This window comes from Excalfactoria chinensis, chromosome 1, assembly GCF_039878825.1.
Source record: "Excalfactoria chinensis isolate bCotChi1 chromosome 1, bCotChi1.hap2, whole genome shotgun sequence".
Taxonomy (NCBI): domain Eukaryota; kingdom Metazoa; phylum Chordata; class Aves; order Galliformes; family Phasianidae; genus Excalfactoria; species Excalfactoria chinensis.
This window is the reverse complement of record NC_092825.1, coordinates 183,348,904-183,368,286: the sequence shown is the minus strand read 5'-3', so window position 1 is coordinate 183,368,286 and position 19,383 is coordinate 183,348,904. Positions and strand designations below refer to the sequence as shown.

The following is a 19,383-nucleotide window of genomic DNA, read 5'->3' as shown; positions in this document are numbered from 1 at the left end:
TGGGAGATGCACAAGGAGCTCCTGCTCACAGCACAGCACAAGGCAACCGTGGTCCTGGAGGGGTCACCGATCTGGGGGAGCAGGGTGTGGGTTTAGTGGGAAAGTATTGGCCATGGGAGGATGGTGGCACTGGATGATCTTGGGGGTCCTTTCCAACCTGGGTGGTTCTATGATCCTATGGCATCCCTGAGCAGCACGGCCTCCTCGCAAGTGGCCACGGCATCCCTGAGTGGGCAGAGCATCCCCAAGCAGCCAGAAGGTGTAACATCCCCAAAGGTCATGGCATCTCCGTGCAGCACCACACAACACATATAGACTATGGCTGTGCTTCCAGCGCAGAGCAGGGGATGGAAAGGCAATGGAGAAGCTGGGACCCCCATCCTGTAGTGTGGATCACCATTGTACAACCAGAGTACACTCATGGTCAGCTTTTCAGCCACCAGGACCCCCAGGCCCTTCTCTGCAGGGCTGCTCTCAGGGAGAACATTAGCTCCATATGAGCCCACCTTTAGCATTGACTGAGATCTCTGTGGATGGCATCCCTTCCTTCTAACATACCAACCACATCCCTCACAGCTTGCTGCCATCAGCAAACTTGCTGAGGGTGCCCTCCAGCCCATCACCCATTGCCACTGATGATGTTGAAGAGCACCAGTGCCAAGACAGAGCCGTGGGACAGCATCGATCCCCATGTACTGACAGAGCCAACACTCACTGCCTGCCCCTCACCCACACCAAACCTGCGCTGCTCCTCAGCAGGAAACATGAACTCCCAGCACAGCGCCCACCCCAAAGCCGCTACACTTCCTCACCCCTTCCTACGGTTCAACGTGTCCACATGCGCTGCTGCATTTCAGCGCTGTTTATTTCCCATCAAACACATAAGGAAGACTTTATAAAAGGTTTATTTGTCCCCAATTACGCTCCATATGCTGGTTTTAAAACTTCTGGAACTGCTTCTTGGTGCCGGCAGCCTTGGTGACTTTGAGGACGTTGAACCGGACCGTCTTGCTGAGGGGCCGACATTCCCCCACGGTGACGATGTCTCCGATCTGCACATCCCTGCAAAGAAAGGCAGAGCAGCCGATGGGAATCTGCAGTTCCTTGCTCTGCAGCACAGCCGTGGGCAGCACACCATGCTGAAAACGCTGCCGTGTAACCACGCTAGAAGTGACCTTGCATAACCAGAGCTGCAGAACAAGGAGGTGCAACCTCAAGTGCTGCAGAGATGACTGTGCTGAAATAGAAGCGGTCATCCCCTCAGCTGCCACCACAGCCCGTCACTCCCATCCAGACATGAAGCAGGATGAGCACCGAGCACCTGAAGGGAAACCCCTCAGCATCACCCCCCAGCATTCCCTTCCAGTCACTTACAGACCTGAAGCTCTCCTTAAGATCTGGGCTACTCCAGGTGCGTGCTTCAGACACATGCAGCAGATAAAATGGCAGCATCTGAATGCGCTCCCTCTGCCCTCAATGTTTCCTTTGGAAACATCAGTTCAAGCTTCCTTTTTTTTACCCTTCCTCAAGCACTACAGGCCGGTAACACTGTGGTTCCACAGATACAGCAGACAGACTGACTGGAACGTGTCTGATGGTTCAGCAGTTGCCACTGGCATTGTCAGCAGCCCCTTCATCAGCGGGGACTCTGAAGACCATCGTGAGTTCAGACATCACCACCAGCAAACAAGTTCCAGGTCAGCAGCAGTCATAAAACTCTACCTCCCACCCTGACCTGCTCGCTCACATCAGCGGAATCTGGGCTGAGCACCGCACAGATTAGATATGCCTGTCAGACACATGAGCACATGCAGCACTTCTGCAGCTCTGCACCGTGAGGATCAGAGCTCCGTCCTGCTGGCACACACCTGAAGCAGGGGGAGAGATGCACAGACATGTTCTTATGGCGCTTCTCGAAGCGGTTGTACTTGCGGATGTAATGCAGGTAGTCCCGGCGGATCACGATGGTGCGCTGCATCTTCATCTTGGTGACCACACCTGGGGACGAGCAGAGGGGAGGTGATGATGGTGGGAATCATTCACAGACTGTGAGCAAAACGTGCTGGGGATCTGTTCCTAACTACTGCAGAATGGAGGCCTTTAGAGCAGGTACCCCAGAGCAGCAGTGCGTGCTATTTAACGTGTCAAGGCAGCGCCCCTCGATTCCAGTAACTTCCTAGAGCTGACACTGCCTGCACTGACCCAGCACCCACACTGCAGAGAAATGGCACCAGCAGGTCCTTGTGCCTCGCATCAGCAAAGCCGTGTGGCGTTGTCGTCACAGCCCCTTCACCACGAGGCTTGGAAGACCATCGTGAGAATGGCATCACGTGCAGCTCAAGGAACACCGCCGTGCTTCCCAGCAGCTCCAGATCAACCCTGATGGGCTCTGTGTGATTACCTGCTCTGGTGGCACCATGTGGTTACGGTGCTGCTGCTTGAAGGTGCTGCACAACTCACCTGACAGGATTCGGCCACGGATGGAGACATTGCCAGTGAAGGGGCACTTCTTGTCAATGTAGGTGCCCTCGATAGCCTACAAGAGAAGCGATGGACGGAGAATCATAGAGTGGCCCGGGTTGAAAAGGACCACAATGATCATCTCGTTTCAAACCCCCTCTGCTGCCTGCAGGGTCATCAACCACCAGCCCAGGCTGCCCAGAGCCACAGTGAGTGTCAGGGCAGGCAGCCCTGGCAGCACAGAGACCCAGTGATGGTGCTGGGGAGCTGTGAGTGCTGCAGCTGATACAACAAAAGGAAGAGATCCAAAGGGACCCGGATAAGGGGCCCACATGAAGCTAATAAGGTTCAATAAGGCCAAATGCAAAGTGTTGCACTTCAGTTGGGAGAAATCCCAGACCACAAGTACAGGCTGAGAGGATTAGAGCAGCTCTATGGAGAGGAACTAAGGGGTTCTGATGGATGACACGGACACAAGGCAGCAGGGTGCCCCCCGGGGCAGCACCAACACAGAGGGCAGCGGGCAGGGATGGGACTATCTGCCCTTGTGAGGCCCCATGTGGAACACACTGTGTCCAGGCCTGGGGTCCCCAGCACAGGAGGGATGCCCGTGTGGCCAAGAGGGCCAATGGCATCCTGGCTTGTATTAAGAATGGTGTGGTGAGCAGGACTAAAGAAGTCATCCTGGCCCTGTACTCAGCATTGGTGAGGCCTCACCTCGAGTACTGTGTCCAGTTTTGGGCACCTCAGCACAAGAAGGACATGGAGGTACTGGAGCAGGTCCAGAGAAGGGCAACGAGGCTCGTGAAGGGCTTGGAGAATCAGCCCTACGAGGAGAGACTAAGGAAGCTGGGGCTGTTTAGTCTGAGGAAGAGGAGGCTGAGGGGAGACCTTATTGCCGTCTGCCAGTACCTGAAAGGTTCTTACAGTGAGAGTGGGGCAGGTCTCTTCTCACTAGTGACAAGTGACAGGACGAGGGGAAATGGCCTCAAGTTGCGCCAGGGCAAGTTCAGGTTGGATATTAGGAAGAACTTATTTACAGAAAGGGTGGTTAGGGACTGGAATGGGATACACATGGTTAGGGACTGGAATGGGATACACATGGTTAGGGACTGGAATGGGATACACATGGTTAGGGACTGGAATGGGCTCCCCCAGGGAGGTGGTTGAATCACCATCCCTGGATGTGTTTAAGAGCCGTTTGGATGTGGTGCTCAGGGATATGATTTAGCAGAGGGTTGTTAGAGATCGGCTACTGGTTGGGCTACAGTTGGACTTGATGATCTTCAAGGTCTTTTCCAACCTGGGTAGTTCTATGACATGGGGCTGTGGGTCCATAATACAGCACGGGGACGCACACAGGATCCAACAGCTCTCTATAGGCAGCCTGAGGGAGCTGTTGGCGTTCAGCATGCAGAAGGGAACCCTATAAAGACCGTCCTACGGCCTTCAAGGCAGCCGGGCCGTACCTCCTTGGGCGTCTTGAAGCCGAGGCCGATGTTCTTATAGTAGCGGGGTAACTTCTCCTTGCCGCCCTCCCCCACCAGCGCCTTCTTCTTGTTCTGGAAGATCGTGGGCTGCTTCTGGTACGCACGTTCGGTCTGAGGGACGGAGATACGGTATAAACAACGGCGGCAATGGCGGGCTCGGCCCCGACTAGGCCCCACGCCTCCAACCCGGCCCCACGCCTCCATCCCGAGTTCCTCCCCCCGCCCCCGGTGCCCCATCCCAACGGATCACGCCCCCCCCGCGGCTCCCTCCGACCCCCCCCATCCCCCGTGTGAAGCCCGGCGGATCGCAGCCACCGCGGCCCCACCTGCGTGTCCGCCATCTTGGAACGCGCGGCGGAAAAGGAGCGCGTGTCCGGCGGGGCGCCGCTTATCCGGGGAGGAAGCGGAAGAGGTGGGGAGAACACCGGAAGTTGCCTTGGGAGGAAGGGGGCGTGGCTTACGCTTGGGGTTGTGCGCATGCGTGAGGCGGCCGGGAGGAGGCCGTGTGGGTTGTGGTCGTGGCGGCCATGTTGGTGATGGCGGCCGGGGGTTGGTGGGGCGGTGGGCTGTGCCGGCCTGCAGGGAACGGGAACGTCGGGCGGACGGCTCTGGGCACGGACCGGAACGGGAGGGCGGGGCTGGAGGGGACCTCACTGCGGTCTGGGTGCCCCCAGCTCGGGGTCTCCGTGTGTGACATCCCCAGCCATGTCGCAGCGAGGGCTGGGCCGTAAAGTTACGGCACCGTGATGCCCGTTTGTCCACATCTCATTTCCGTGATGTCTGGGCGGGTTTTAGGTGAGATTTCGGGGCTCCGGACTGTCCAGGAGGGGAGTCAGCTCTGAGAGAGGGCAGATAACAGCAGGACAAGGGAATGGGCTGGAGCTGAAGGAGGGCAGATGGAGGGTGGATGTCAGGGGGAAAGAGAGAGTGGGGAGGTGCTGGAACAGCTGCCCTGAGAGGCTGTGGATGCCCCGTCCATCCCTGGAGGTGTTGAAGGCCAGCTTGGATGGGGCCCTGGGCAGCCTGGGCTGGTATTCAGTGTGGAGGTTGGTGGCCCTGCCTGTGGTGGGGGGTTGGAGCTTCATGATCCTTGTGGTCCCTTCCTGCCTGGGCCATGGTGTGATGCTGTGATTCCTCTGTGGTAACTGGCGGGGTTCCCAATAGCAGGACAGTGGCTGGCACAGCTCCAGTCCTTTGCTGGGGAGGGAGGAGGAGGCAGAAGGTTGTGGAGCAGCCTCAGCTCCATCCCTGGAAGGAGTGCGCCGTGTGTCCTCCTGTGCTCCCTGTCCCCAAACAAAGCTGGCACGGGGAGGCATTCAAGGACAACCTGCATGGATTGTACTGACAGCAAATTGTGCTCGACCAAGCACAAAGTTAAGGCTTTAAGTGCTTTAAAGCAGTAGTCCATTAAATATTTTGCCTGTTATCTCCCTGACATCCCTCTGTTAACGTCTCGTTAGGTCTTCCAGCTGTTGTTAACAGGGTTTCTGTGGGCCAGAGGCACAAGCACTTCCTACACCCTGCCCTGCCTGCCCTCCCTGGGGAACCAGGCCTGGTCTGTGTGCCACAGCATGCTCAGGAAGGCTCAGAGGACTTAACACCAGAGCAAGGATGTCCTCAGATGTCGGGTATGGATTTGGAGTGGTTGTGGGTGGAGCCATGGGTTGGACTCGATGGTCTTTGTGGTTTCTTTCCAGCTCAGGATGTTGTATGGTTCAGTGATTCATTGCCACCCAGAAAACACTTGGGCAGAGTGTTTGCAGGTGTGAAAGCTCAGTGTGCACCAGTGAGGACTGGGGGGGAGCTGCAGATGCCTGTGCTGTGTCACCCCGGTGCTGTGCTCTGAATCCTCCTTCCCTGGCACAACCTGGGCTGTTCTCTCACACCCCGTCAGACGTCAGCTGAGAAAGGAGAGAGCAGTGGGAACTCCCAGAGCCACTGGAGATCCTTCTGTGCTGCTGCCTGTGGACCCCCTCCTTCAGAATCCACATCCTCCTCCTGTGTTGGAGCACTGATTGTAACCAATGGTATCTGTAGGATCTTAGCTTAAGCCTTGTCCAATGATTCCAAACCTAAAATAAAGCCGAAGGCTCAGAACCAGTCAGCTCAGTCCCATCTCTGAGGGCCTGCAGCTCTCATACAGCATCTGAGCAGAGGTCTGCCATTCTGTTTACTATGTACTATGTACTATGTACTATGTACTATGTACTATGTACTATGTACTATGTACTATGTACTATGTACTATGTACTATGTATTATTTACTGCCCCATTCCAGGCCATTTTCTATTTGCCTTAAGCGTGGTACGTGGGCACCAGATGGATTCAGACTCCTTTCCTGAGATGTTATTGTGTGAGATTTTGAAGCCCAGCAGATCTAAAGGCAGATTTGCAGCGGCACTCGTTCCTGCAGGAAGAGGCACAATGCATCCCTGAGATCTGCAGCCTCGGCACAAGGATGCAGTTAAGTAGGGCAGCGGCAGCAGACAATCAGCAGAACAGCTTTGTGGATTATTTGCACAGAGCTCAGCCCAGCTGTGGCTGCGGGCTCTGTGCTCATTCAAGGACACAGGCGGGGAGCTCCCTGCAGCCCACGTGCTGAGATGTGATGCTGAGCTGTGCCCTGGGAAAGGCAGCACAGGGGCCACTTTGCATGGCGACCGCTGGGCATGGTGATCCATTGGTGTGGTGATCAGTTGGTGTGGCACCACTTGGCGTGGTTTACAAGCCACTTCCTGGTTTGCAGTGTCCCTGGCCTTGAAGGAAAGCCACCATAGAATCAGAGAATTGTTAAAGTTGGGAAAGATCACTAAGATCCCCGAGTCCAAACCCAGCTGATCCCACTGTGCCCGCTGACCATGTTCCTTGGTGCCACATCTTCACTGCTACTGAACACCTCTGATGGTGACTCTGCCGCCTCCCTGTGCAGCTGTGCCAACACCAGCCTGTTCCAGTGAAGATGAAGCTCCTGAGCGGGGCCTTCCCTCCAGTCCAGGCTCTGCTCCCACCCCTGGTGTTATGCACTCAGTTCTCACCATGGCTCTTGTGCTCTGTTGCCCTGCTGGGTGAGCTCTCGTGCCCCAAGGGCAATACTCAATCAGATTCCCATTGATGGGAATCTCCCATTCCTGGAGACTCTCAAGGCAAAGCTGGATCAGGCTCTGGACAACCTGATGTAGCCGTGGTGTCCCTGTGCACTGCAGGGGAGCTGGACTCGATGGCCTTTAAAGGTCCCTCCCAGCTCTAAGGATTCCGTGATTCTATGATGGGCTTCAGGTAAAACTGCAGTGCCCTCCAGCAGAGGACGGAGCCCGCAGAGCGCCGTGCTGCAGCTCCCAGATTGCGATCTGATGTATGAGGAATGTTAACGTCAGCGTGAGCACAGAGAGACGTTATCGGGGAGCTGAGGAAATGAGGGACAGGCTGGAGATGGTCGTAGGGAGGGGTTACATCTCCCTGGAAATTTCTGGAAGCTCTTAACAAAGCAGCGCTGCCGCTGTTTGTGCCAACGGCTCGATAATCCAATTCCAAGTTCATAAACAAAGCTTCGTTCCAAAGTGATTTCCATTTGCTCTGTACCCAGGTACAGAAGAAGCGTATTGCCATTTATTGTTCCCTCTTAATGTGTGTCTGCCAGGAGGGCGGCCAGTCTGAAGGCAGGCAGCGCAGAGAATGCCACGGATGAGCCCTGAATACAAATGCAAAGGAAATGATCTTCTGCTGCTGTCAGAAGGCTCAGGTATTCAGATTCCTTCCAACGCACAGCTTGGCTTCTATCCGCAGCTGTATGCAGGGTTATGTTCTGCATGCAGAGCTCCCGATTACGGCGCTTCTCCCCCTCGGTGTGAGCCATGGGACAGGCAGAGCTGTGGATCCACGACCACAGGAGGACATGGGAGTGTGTGGGACACACCAGACACTGCTTGTACTGCTATGCAAACCATTGCTGCATCCCACGGCTGTGCTGCACCAAGAGCTCGCCTGCAGCTCAGCATGAGTTTTGGAAGGTGGAAGAATGCGATACGGACACCTTACCACTTCCCTTCTGTCTGCTGAGTTGCACAGAGAGAAGCTGGAGTCTTCCTGCTTGGGGATCTCCAGAAGCCACTGGCTGTGGGGCAGCAGAGGGACAGCTGTATGTTGGGCACGGGGTGGGGAGCGCCCAGAGAAGTGGGAAGCAGGGCTTCCATCCAGCCATGCTCAGAGCGCTGCTGGGACAGCTGCCACTTCCCCATGGCAATGCCCTGAGCACTCCGTCCTTGGGAGATTAACGAGAGCCTTCACTCAGCAGCACAATTAGTGCTTCTCCCTCACTCCCGCGCTTTGCTTAAGCAGATTTGTTGGACTGATGTGCTGCTTTTGTGACTAATCCCTATGAGCCCATTTTAGCAACCCGATGGCAATTCCTGCAGATGACAGTGACGTGCAGGGGGCTGACCTGTGCCCAGGCCCTGCTCTGAGCTCTTGCAGTGAGCACTGTGCTCAGGCTTACCTGGGGCCCTGCTGTGCCACTGCACGCTGCTGTGTCTCTGGGCTGGCAATGGAAGGAGGTTGTGGTGGCAGGAGGGCTGCTGACATGGGCAATGGGCTTGGGGGGTGGGCTGGGATTGGGCTCCTCTCCTCTCCTCTCCTCTCCTCTCCTCTCCTCTCCTCTCCTCTCCTCTCCTCTCCTCTCCTCTCCTCTCCTCTCCTCTCCTCTCCTCTCCTCTCCTCTCCTCTCCTCTCCTCTCCTCTCCTCTCCTCTCCTCTCCTCTCCTCTCCTCTCCTCTCCTCTCCTCTCCTCTCCTCTCCTCTCCTCTCCTCTCCTCTCCTCTCCTCTCCTCTCCTCTCCTCTCCTCATTTTGTTAATTGCTGCAGCTTCTGGGTGATCCACTTTCTCTCTGCATCCAACTTTCTCAAGGTCATATAATTTTGGAATTAATTCTCTCATTAGCAAAATAGATTCTTCCACGCTTCACTTATTTCAGCTCCTCATTCCCTCTCTGCCATTCCCTGCTCTCTTCAATTCAGTCACTGTGCTATGGGAAATTCACCTGCCAGCCTTCAGCCTGACCTCAGTCTGCAATCCCTGAGCCCCTTTGCTGCCACCTCCCGTGCTGCTGTGTGAGCCCTGCAGGCTGCCCTGTTCCCAGAGCAGAGCACTTCTGCCAGACATGGGGGGCTATGGGGGTCCCTGTGTGCTGTCAGGGGCTGGGACCCCCCACACACCTCCCTCACCCTCTCTGTGTATTTTGGCTGCATACAACTCCTTTTGGAAGGGCAGGATGTGGTGCAGCTGATACAACACACAGAGAGGTGAAATGCATCATCAAGAGGCCCCTTCCTTGTTATAGAATCATACAATGCTAAGCTTGTTATGGTTGGAAAAGCCCTTTGAGATCCCCAAGGCCACCCCCAGCCCATCCCTCCATGCCCACTGCCCACATCCCTCAGTGCCGCATCCCAACACACCTCCAGGCGTGGTGACCCCCTGCTCCCTGTGCTGCTGTGCCGCTGCATCACCACTGCCCTGAGAAGAAATCCTCCCCAGTACCCAACCTGCAGCTCCCCTGATGCAACTCGAGGCCATGCTGTGCCTGTGCCCCTCCATGCAGCACCACTGCAGGGCAGTTCCCATTGCTGGATGAGACATGGGGCATCCTATTTTCTTGGCCAACAGTGGCCCCAACCATGGGCAGCACTACTCAGGGTGATGAGAGGGGCAAGGCAGAGGGACAGATGTGTGCTCAGCATGATGCAGAGCTTAATGAGTGAGGTGTCCCAGCAGCTGTAGGGGCAGCCAGCGCACTGCCTTAGCTCACCTACTGATATTTCACAGGGCTTTCAAAACAGAGCTTGTGCTCAGTGAGAAATATCAGCCACAGCGCAAAACAGAAGGCACAGATCAAATCAATAACCTGCCCAGTAATGAAAGACATTTCCTCTGCAGCGGGCGAGATCCAATAAACGCTGCCCTGTGGGATGGCCCCGGTGTTGCCCTATCTCAGTGCTGGAGCAGCTCCATCCACCTGTGAGCAGTGGAATGGGGCCTGCAGTGCTCCTGCACGACTCCCCAGCACCAGCTGCTGCTGCTCCATGCAAGAAGCATTTCCATTCATGCCTCCGTGTCAGGATGCGTTTGGTCAAGGTCTCATTTCCTGCATCCATCTCTGTGCAGCCCGGTGCTCTCTGGAAGTGGTGCTGGGGTGTGATCCTCAGCCTGTGCCAAGCATGTGTATCTCAGGGACGAAGGCTGCTATCAGCACAACCCAGGGATGTGATTCCTTCACCAGCACCACCTGCATCCCCTCAGCACCAGTGAGGAGCAAAGCAGCAGAGTGGGCACAGCGCTGCCATCGTGCTGCTCCTGAGCTGCCACTTTCAATGCTAGGTGCCATCGTGCTCCCATCCACAGTGTGACACACGGAGCTGCAGTGACACCGCCTCCACCTGGAGCTTCAGTCCTTGGGGCTGACTTCTTCTTAGAGAAGTGCTCAGTGCCTGCTGGTGTGCAGAAGATAATGCTCTCATACTTTAACTTCTGGCTGGCCCTGAAGTGGACAAGGGGTTGGACTTGATAATCTTTGTAGATCCTTTCCAACTGTTCTATTCTATCCTGTTCTATCAAGGGGAAATGGTTTCAAACAAGAGGAAAGCAGATTTAGATTGAATATAAGGAAGATGTTGTTTACGATGAAGGTGGTGAGGCAGTGGCACAGCTTGCCCAGAGAGATGGTGGATGCTTCGTCCCTGCAGACACGCAAGGTAAGGGCATGGGGCTATGAGCACTGATGGAGCTGAGGGTGTCCCTGTTCATGGTGGGGAGTCGGACCTGATGGACTTTAAGGGCTCTTTCCAGCTCAAAACATTCACTGATTGTATTATTCTGTTCTGTTCTGTTCTGTTCTGTTCTAACTTCACCCTACCCTACTCTACTCTACCCTACCCTACCCTACCCTACCCTACTCTACTCTACTCTACCCTACCCTACTCTACTCTACTCTACCCTACCCTACTCTACTCTACTCTACTCTACTCTACTTTACTCTACTCTACCCTACCCTATCCTATCCTATCCTATCCTATCCTATCCTATCCTATCCTATCCTATCCTTTCCCTTTCCTCTTCCTCCCCATCCCTATCTCCATCCTATCATCCTCCCACCCCCATCCCATCCCATCCCATCCCATCCCATCCCATCCCATCCCATCCCATCCAGTGCAGATATTGGAGCACTGTGAGTAGTGGAGGCCATGTATGAGTTGCTCAGCACAGTGCGAGGTTCAGCAGCTCTGTGTCCAAACTCAGATCATCTGCCCCACACTGACCCTCTGCTCTGCTGCCCCATAATGTGCTGAGCCTGAACTTCCTGCTGCTTCTTGGCCCCATGGAGCTCTGCCCCTCTTGTGTGCCCCCACCCAGGGCAGGCAGCTCCAAGGCAGGGGTGGCACAGAGTGGGGCGATACAGAGTGGGATGACACGGAGCTGGGATGGTACGGAGCTGAGTTCACTCTTCCGTATGTTGGATACCACTTTGTGTATTTCATTATCTCTTGAGGAATTTAATTTGTTAACTCAATTGAGTCTGGAGCTCTTCCGGCTGTGGGGGAACTCACTGCCACTGAATGCTCCTTTCTCCTGCCCGCAGCTTTTGGTCTCATTGTCCTCATGGGCTTTTTTTCCACCCAGCTCCCGGGACGCTCTCAGCCCATTGCCATCAATCAGGGGCACTGCAGCCCTCCCTTTGTTTCCTGATGCTATTGCAGCACTGCTGACGCACATGTGCTGCTGTTCGGTTCTCTGTGCTTCCATCACACGTGGCTCCATCTCGTTTCTGAACATTTCCATCCTCCACTTGAGGACCCTCAGCTCCTGCGCTCCCGGACCCGCAGCTGTGGCCACAGTTGAGCTCTGCTCATTGGCTGACAGACAGACAGACAGGCACTGAGCTGTACCTGCACCCCCCGGGTCTGTCCCTGGTGGGGACATCGCTTCCTCTGCAAGGGGATTATAGATAATACATTCTGGTCTAATTAAAATTTGCTGAAGTAATTAGGAGATAATGGCCCCGGCATTCTTTGGAGAGTGAGGCTTAACAGTCTGATTAGTGCACGATTAGATCTCTGCTGGCTATAAGAAATTTCGGGTAGAATGAAAATCATGATACCTTCAGCTTTGCTGAACGTTTAGTTGTCGAAAGCCACCACATGTCCCCTCCAACGGGAGCAGGGATTGCGAGCACCTGGGCAGTGGGGCCATGGTGGTATCTCCTTCCTGTCCCCATCCCATCCCATCCCATCCCATCCCATCCCATCCCATCCCATCCCATCCCATCCCATCCCATCCCATCCCATCCCATCCCATCCCATCCCATCCCATCTCATCCCATCCCATCCCATCCCATCCCATCCCCATTTCCATCCCCACCCCCATCCCTGGCCTTGTTCTCATCCCCATCCCCGTCCTCTGCCCTGTCCCTGTCCTTCATGGGACTTCATGGGGAGTGGGGGCAGCTGGGGCTGCCAGGTGGTCTGAAGGCCAAATGGGATGGGAACCTGCAGCACCACAGGACTTCAGATCCCATCATAGGGGCTGCTATTTATCCCCTAAGACAGACTGAGGACAGTATCCATCATGTCCTGGAACAATACCATCATCAGTACCTGGTCATCAATACCATCATTAATCCCTGGTCTAGAGGGTGGTGTCCCTGCCTAAAGCAGGGGGTTGGAACTAGATGATCTTCAAGGTCCCTTCCAACCCAAACCATTCTGTGATTCTATCTCCTGGGACGGTTTCCATCATCTCCTGGGGGGGTACCCCAGTACCACCTCCTGGGACAGAGAATCATAGAGGTAAAGGTTGGAAAGTCCACTAAGATCATCCAACATCATCATGGTCTCCCAGGACATCATCCATCATCTCCTGGGACCACTCCAGGCAGAGCAGGGCCGGATGGAGATGTGGCACTGAGGGACTCAGTCAGTGGGACCAGTGGGGTGAGCTGGGCTGGGCTCAGGGATCTTGGGGGGCTTTTCCAGCCTTCATGGTTCCGTGATGCTGTGACTGGATGAGTGGTGCTCAGGTGGGCACGAGGCTTACAAAAGGACCATAGGATCCCTCTGTGTCACCATAGATGGTTCCTGCTGTGCGCCACACAGACTGACTGTTAGTTAGGAGATAATGAAGGCAGAAAAGAGCAGTAAATGTGGGAGGGGAGAAATCAGATAAGGGCAGAAAAAGCAAACTGAGAACATTCCCCAGAACAATAACATGCAGTGGTTAACCTGCTTAAGGAAGTGCAGTCGAGCAGCCATGGGAATGAAAACAAGTGGTGCTTGCAGCACCAGGAATAATTACAACAAAAGCAAGTGAAGCCACCTCCATTTCTGATAGCTTTGAGGCGGTTTTGTTCTTTGTTTCACTGATCTGTTCTCTTTGATCTTCTCTTGGAAAACCAGCATTAGAATAGAATCATCAGTGTTGGAAAAGACCCCCGAGATCATCCCGTCCAACCATTGACCCACCTCATCTAACCAAAAATGAGAGAGGTCCCAGTTCTGCCCTCTGAGGGAATGAGCTGGAGCCTCTGCTGGGACCCACGTAGACTGTGGGTGCATTGATAGATGGAGTGGTTCTACCATGCCAACAGGAGGGCTGTTTGCTAAGAGAGCCATTGGGGACCAGGGGAGAGATGTTACCTGTGAGACCCATCGTGGGGTTGATCTGCACCACAGCTCTACCTCTATGCAGGTCCTTGCTGGGTCCTGGGGCACTGGGGAGGTGCAGGTGGCTGGGGCAGCCCAACGAGATCTGCCTGCCCCGAGCTGGTGGACAGAGTGATGGAGCTTTGGTATTGGTGCATGAGATGTGCAGATAAGGGCTCTGCATTTGGAGCAGCAGTGCTTCTCCCCTTGAAGTGCACTGTAGTACATACCATGTCTAGATGGAGGGCTCATTCTGTGGGCATCCATCCCAACAGCCATCAGGGCAATGCTCATCTGCCAGTGGTGCACCACCGAGTGCACTGAGCAGCTGATGGAGCTGTGGCTGTTCCAATTCACTGCAGGGAAAATGGGCCTTTAAGGGTCCCTTCCTACTCAAACCTTTCTGTGTTTCCATGCTCAGTGCCCCGTCCCCTGACCTTGGGTGTCTCCAGGGATGGGTCACCCACCACCTCTCCAGGCAACCGGTGCCAGTGCCTCACTGCCCTCAGGGCAAACAACTTTTTCCTTATACCCAATCTAAATCTCCCCTCTTTTAGTCTGAAACCATTTCCCCTCGTCCCGGCTGTGCTGTGTCAGCCTGTGGCGTGGAACCCGGTGGCACTGATGTGGCAGCAGCCGGTGCTGCTGTGCTTTGTGTCTCCATTGCCACACGAGTGTAAGCTCCGTGCTGCCTGCTTCCAATGGCACACAGCTGCTTTGTGTGCCCCATGCAGCTCATGGTCAGTGGGGCAGATAAATGTGCCATGGCAATTTGAGAGTGGTGAGGTTGGAGCAGAGAGTTGCTGCTGCTGGCACCACCCTGCCCGGCAACCTGGCTATTGCTGTGGGATCTCCACGTCATGCAGGGAAAGCTCTCAAAGGGGAGATGGTCCTGGGAGCAAAAATAGCATCTCTGGAGCATCCGTGCTGCTGCTTCTCTGCATTCCCGTTCTCTTGGCCTTGAGGCTGTGCGGTGTTTGCTGCCGAGCTATTGTGAGCGGTGAGCACCGTGTTCTGCCCCCTCTCTTCTCCCAGGGAGAAAACAGGTTAAATATATACTGGGCATCACTCAGTGAGTTCTGTGGTTGGAAATGCAAACATTTGAGCATGCAGAGTTGGGGGTTTCAGCTTTTCCCTCCAGGACAGCTCAGCCCAGCCCTGGTCTGTGAGCAGGAGATGGGCTCCTCCTGGGCACTTCTGGTGTGAGCAATTCCCTTCCCTCTGGGAGAAAAACAAATGCAGCCAACTTGGTGATGTGGAACTCAACTCTACGCGCCCTTGATCTCTTCATGGGACATTCTTAGTGTTCTGCTTTGGAAACTGAGATGAAAGAACCAAGTCCAATGGTGAAACGAGAGCTGAACTGCAGAGGTGCCTTTTGGAGCGCGGCTGGAGTGCTTGTGCTGAGATCTTCCCCGTGGCTTCAGACTGGGCCCTGGATGCACTGGGTGTGGGGCAGGATCTATGGGGAGGGCAGTCTGCTCCCAAAGGTACTTGGCTTCTCCTCTGCTTTGCAGACATCCAAAGGCATCAGGCTGGAGGAGGCAGGGGCCAATGACACAGCTCCTCCTGGACCTCCAGCGCTGCAGTGCTGTGTCTCACCCTGACCCACTGCTCCCGGTGTGGGGAGCTGTTTGGGTCCCACACGGACCTCATCGCTCTGATAGCAACGTGCTCAGCCCTGGGGAAACGGTGGCTCCAAGCGGCTGTGGGAGAGAAATGCCCAAAGCATCAGCACCGACTCGATGGAGCCCTGATCTGCTGGGGCTGTGCCAGAGCAGAACCGGGTCTCAGCCAGGCTGTGCTGTGATTTCTGCACCCACAGAGCGGGGAGAAAAAGCATCACGTGCTGGGAGGACGAGGACTGTGAAATAAACAGCGATAATTGCGAAGCCTTCAAACAATGGCACAATGGCTGTGTTAGCAGAGCTGGCAGTGCCAGCTGAGCCGGGCCTGGGAATGCAAGCAGGTGATGTTGGGCAGGGAGCACAGGGTGCGCACAGCCGGTGTGTCCACACCGCCCTGCAGCAGGGAGGGGCTTCACTAAGGAGGGGGAGGGTGAAGAGGGGAAAATGGCACAGCAAAGAGGGGTCCCTCACCAGGCACCGCGCCATTGGCTGCCCGTGGGCACAGAGCTGCAGAGGTGCTCCGATGTGTTGCCAGCAGCCCCCAGGAAGGGTCCAAACCCGGCGCAGAGGGTCCGTATTCAGTGTGAGTACACACGTGTGTGCACGGTGGGTGGCAGCGCACTGTAAAGCAGTGATGGTGTTTGGGCACTGCTCACTGCGGTGCGTGCTACACAAACAGCCTTTCCCAGAGGAAACGATGAGGATCTGAATGGGGTTGTGCCACGATGTGCCTTGCAAACCTGGAGGCTGGCCAGCCCATGCCGGGCTGTGGAGCCCCTCGCCCTCCACATTCACCCCAACGGCACTCGGTGCCGCTGCTGCAGGATCGCTCGTGGAAGGAGCCCGCTGCCTGCGCTGCGGCCATGAAGCATTTCTTACCTCACAGAGACCTCTAGAGTCCACTCCGGAGCACACGGAGTTCTTCCAGCCTCCAAGACCCGGTGCCGGCCCCACAGGGGCCCTGTCTCATGCTGTCTGTGAGTGTACCAAGGGTGCGCCCTGTCCTGTTGCCCAGACCTTTTATAGTGATGCTGGATGGATCGGACCCAGCACTGACCTCAGCTGCACTCTGCTCATTGCTGACCTCCAACAGACCGTGCCCCACTGTCCACTGGGATGGGGTTTGATGCACATAGATGGACCATGGACCCATGAGGCAGTAGCAACTCCAGCCCTCCTGGTGGGGCTGATCCTCTAAGTCCTGGTGTTCTCAGGTCCTTCCTGCCCATCCCTGGGCTTGGAGCTGTGGGGCACTGGTTCCTCTCAGAAGATCCAAACTGGAAAGTGACAGCAAACGTTGACAGGAACCTGAGCAGAACTGAGTGTGAGGTACTGATGGTACAAGGAACCTGCCGAGTGTTCTCCAGATGAGTGAGATGCAGAGCTCCTGCAGTGAGGGCTGGGGAGGAGATGGGCAGGAGAGGAGCAGGAGAAGGGCAGGCAATGAGCAGGCAATGGGCAGGCAATGGGCAGGAGGTGGGCAAAAGAGAGGCAGGATGAGGCAGGGAGGAGCAGGGCAGGTGATGGACAGAGAAGGCAGTGGAGCAGGGCAGCACGGGGGGAAGCACTCTGTGCTGGTGCGCAGCTGCTGGAAATACTGAATGTATCTCTGCTGTCCACTTGCACTGGTTACACATATACACGTACATTGCTCTGAGCCTGAGGCAGTACAGCAGTGGAACCATGCAAGAAATCGCTGAATGATGGGCATTGCACTGCAAGCCAAGTTGTACAGAATTCACACTGCTCAGTTTCATCCAAGAATAACACAATTACTCTCAGTCCCTTTGCTTTGAATCTGGGTGGAAAGCAATCATCAGTTCACAGAGTCCTTACAACTGCAGGCTTGTTTTTCTGCTACATGACCGGATCTTTAACATGTCAGATGCAGGCAGATGTTTTAAGACCATCTTTTAATATTGTTTTGCATCATTCAGACAGAGCTGTCGTTCCAGTTCCTTTATTTGGCCTCCATCTTGTACGTTAGAAATACCTTTGCAATGACAACGCGTTATGAATTATGCAGGTCTGGTGTTCTGGTCAGTGCTGGCCCAGACCAGCAGCTCAACCTGAGCAGAGACACAACCTGAGCACACCAATGCAGCCGCTGAGCTGTTTGCAGATCATTGACCATGGGTTGGAGTCGGAGGGAGGAACCCCTCCCACAGAGACAGAGGCAGAGCTGGGGGCTGCTGGGGAGGTTTCAGAGCACAGGAAGCCAGCAGGCCACCTGGTGGGACGCTGTAGGGCCCCCCAGGTGAAGCAGACTCTGGGCGTGCAGTGAGTGGGAGCGCAATGCAAATGGTGGAGAGCAGGAAATGCCTTCGCTCACCTGCAGGCTCACTTCTGGTTAATCTTTAATGCGGAGCAGTTTAAATGCCTACAAAACACCACAGCTCCTGCTGTGGTTTGGGAGGGGAAGGTTTAATTTAACCAGGACCCTCGGCCATCGGGGGAATCCACACAGCACCCATTGGGGCTCAGCTGGGAGCTGGGCTGACCCTGTGGGATGAGTTGTGCCAGCATCGGTGTTTGGGCAAGGATTCCTGCTTGAAAGGAGCAGAAAGCAGCGAACCGACAGGTGAGAGAAGTTTGCTTCTGTACCTCTGATAGGGATAAGGGCTCTGCAGTCAGCAAGGGATGGCTGCAGTGCCTGGGAATGTCTGGGGAGGTCCTGCTCTCCTGTGCATGGCTGCCCATGTTTGGCTCTTTGTAGCCTCTCTGGGATGGGCCAGGGATACAAAACGGGGGGAAAAGGACAAGGGGGAATGGTTTAAAGTGAGATGGGGGAGGTTTAGGTTGGATCTTAGGAGGGAGTTTTTCATGCAGAGGGTGGTGACGCACTGAACAGGTTGCCCAAGGAGGCTGTGGAGGCTGGTAGAAAAAGATGAATGGATTCCTCTGTGCGGCAAAATGCACTGAGTGAGGCCCTCAGCCTCAGGAACGGCTCCGTTTGGAGACCAGCTGCAAAGAGGACGTTACACACAGCAGCATTCACGTGTTGGTGGGTGGCCATGGGTTAACACATGGCATTATTTATCCTGCACTCTTTCCCTTACTAAGCAGAACTGGGCTGACACCGGGAGCAGCAGCGCCATGTATGAGCTCAATGAAAGCAGCTTCGACCCCATCACCTTCGTCCTGACCGGAATCCCGGGCATGGAGGAGTCCCACATCTGGATCTCTGTCCCCTTCTGTCTGATGTACATCACTGCACTGTTCAGCAACTCCGTGCTCCTCTTTGTCATCGCCACGGAGCGGAGCCTCCACGAGCCCATGTACCTCTTCCTCGCCATGCTGGCTGTGTCCGACCTGATGCTTTCGACCACGACGGTGCCCAAAATGCTGGCGATCTTCTGGTTCAGCGCCCGAGAAATTTCCTTCGACGCCTGCGTTACTCAGATGTTCTTCACACACTTCAGCTTCATTGTGGAGTCGTCCGTCCTGCTGGCCATGGCCTTTGACCGCTACGTGGCCATCTGCGACCCGCTGCGCTACACGTCCACCCTGACCCCCTCGGTGATCGGGAAGATTGCTCTGACGGCCGTGCTCCGGGGCTTCTGCATCATGTTCCCTCCCATCTTCCTGCTGAAGCGCCTGCCCTACTGCGGGCACAACGTCATGCCCCACACCTACTGCGAGCACATGGGCATCGCCCGCCCGGCCTGCGCCGACATCAGGGCCAACGTCTGGTACGGGCTGACCACGGCTCTGCTGTCCTCTGGGCTGGACGTGGTGCTCATCGCCATCTCCTATGGGCTCATCCTCAGGACCGTCTTCCAGCTGCCGTCCCCCAAGGCTCGCCTCAAAACCCTGAGCACCTGCGGCTCCCACCTCTGCGTCATCCTCATGTTCTACACACCTGCTTTCTTCTCCTTCCTCACGCACCGCTTTGGCCACAGCATTCCAGGCCACGTCCACATCCTGTTGGCCAACCTCTACGTCGTGGTCCCACCAATGCTCAACCCCATTGTGTACGGGGTGAGGACGCGGCAGATCCGTGAGCGCGTGGTCCGCCTGCTCTGCCCTGCAGGGCTGTGTCCCCGTCCTGGATGTGGGAGCCGCTGCTGAAAATGGGACATGGGATGGGGTCTGGAAGGCAGCGTGAGGCCTGGTGG

General features: G+C 55.5%; 2 protein-coding genes and 2 non-coding genes across 4 annotated transcripts; 1 reads left to right on the top strand and 3 right to left on the bottom strand.

Annotated features, from left to right (window-relative positions):
• Positions 1–847: 847 nt before the first annotated feature.
• RPS11 (ribosomal protein S11) lies at positions 848–4,385 on the bottom strand. Its single transcript, XM_072347617.1, has 5 exons — positions 4,277–4,385; positions 3,930–4,061; positions 2,461–2,536; positions 1,869–1,998; positions 848–1,062 (listed from the first exon to the last, which is right to left on the bottom strand). Exons 1-5 carry the CDS (start codon positions 4,289–4,291, stop codon positions 939–941), a joined length of 477 nt encoding a protein of 158 aa, XP_072203718.1. The 5' UTR covers positions 4,292–4,385; the 3' UTR covers positions 848–938.
• LOC140247525 (small nucleolar RNA SNORD35) lies at positions 1,591–1,682 on the bottom strand. The gene has a single exon (XR_011902705.1). It is a non-coding gene; the product is annotated as a small nucleolar RNA SNORD35 (small nucleolar RNA).
• On the bottom strand, positions 2,245–2,335 carry LOC140247526 (small nucleolar RNA SNORD35). The gene has a single exon (XR_011902706.1). It is a non-coding gene; the product is annotated as a small nucleolar RNA SNORD35 (small nucleolar RNA).
• An 11,355-nt stretch (positions 4,386–15,740) lies between the features above and the next one.
• On the top strand, positions 15,741–19,336 carry LOC140256958 (olfactory receptor 52B2-like). The gene is made up of 2 exons (XM_072345898.1): positions 15,741–15,848; positions 18,332–19,336. Exons 1-2 carry the CDS (start codon positions 15,789–15,791, stop codon positions 19,334–19,336), a joined length of 1,065 nt encoding a protein of 354 aa, XP_072201999.1. The 5' UTR covers positions 15,741–15,788.
• The last annotated feature ends 47 nt before the right edge of the window (positions 19,337–19,383 follow it).

Bases quoted from the DNA above. Each gene is read 5' to 3' on its own strand.
- RPS11 (XM_072347617.1), bottom strand. The intron at 1,999-2,460 runs GTGAGTTGTGCA...GCTCGTCCCCAG, and splicing joins CCGTGGCCGAATCCTGTCAG to GTGTGGTCACCAAGATGAAG. The intron at 1,063-1,868 runs GTGTGTGCCAGC...CTTTCTTTGCAG, and splicing joins CATCTCTCCCCCTGCTTCAG to GGATGTGCAGATCGGAGACA.
- LOC140256958 (XM_072345898.1), top strand. From the start codon at position 15,789: ATGTGTTGCCAGCAGCCCCCAGGAAGGGTCCAAACCCGGCGCAGAGGG. The intron at 15,849-18,331 runs GTGAGTACACAC...CTTACTAAGCAG, and splicing joins GCAGAGGGTCCGTATTCAGT to AACTGGGCTGACACCGGGAG.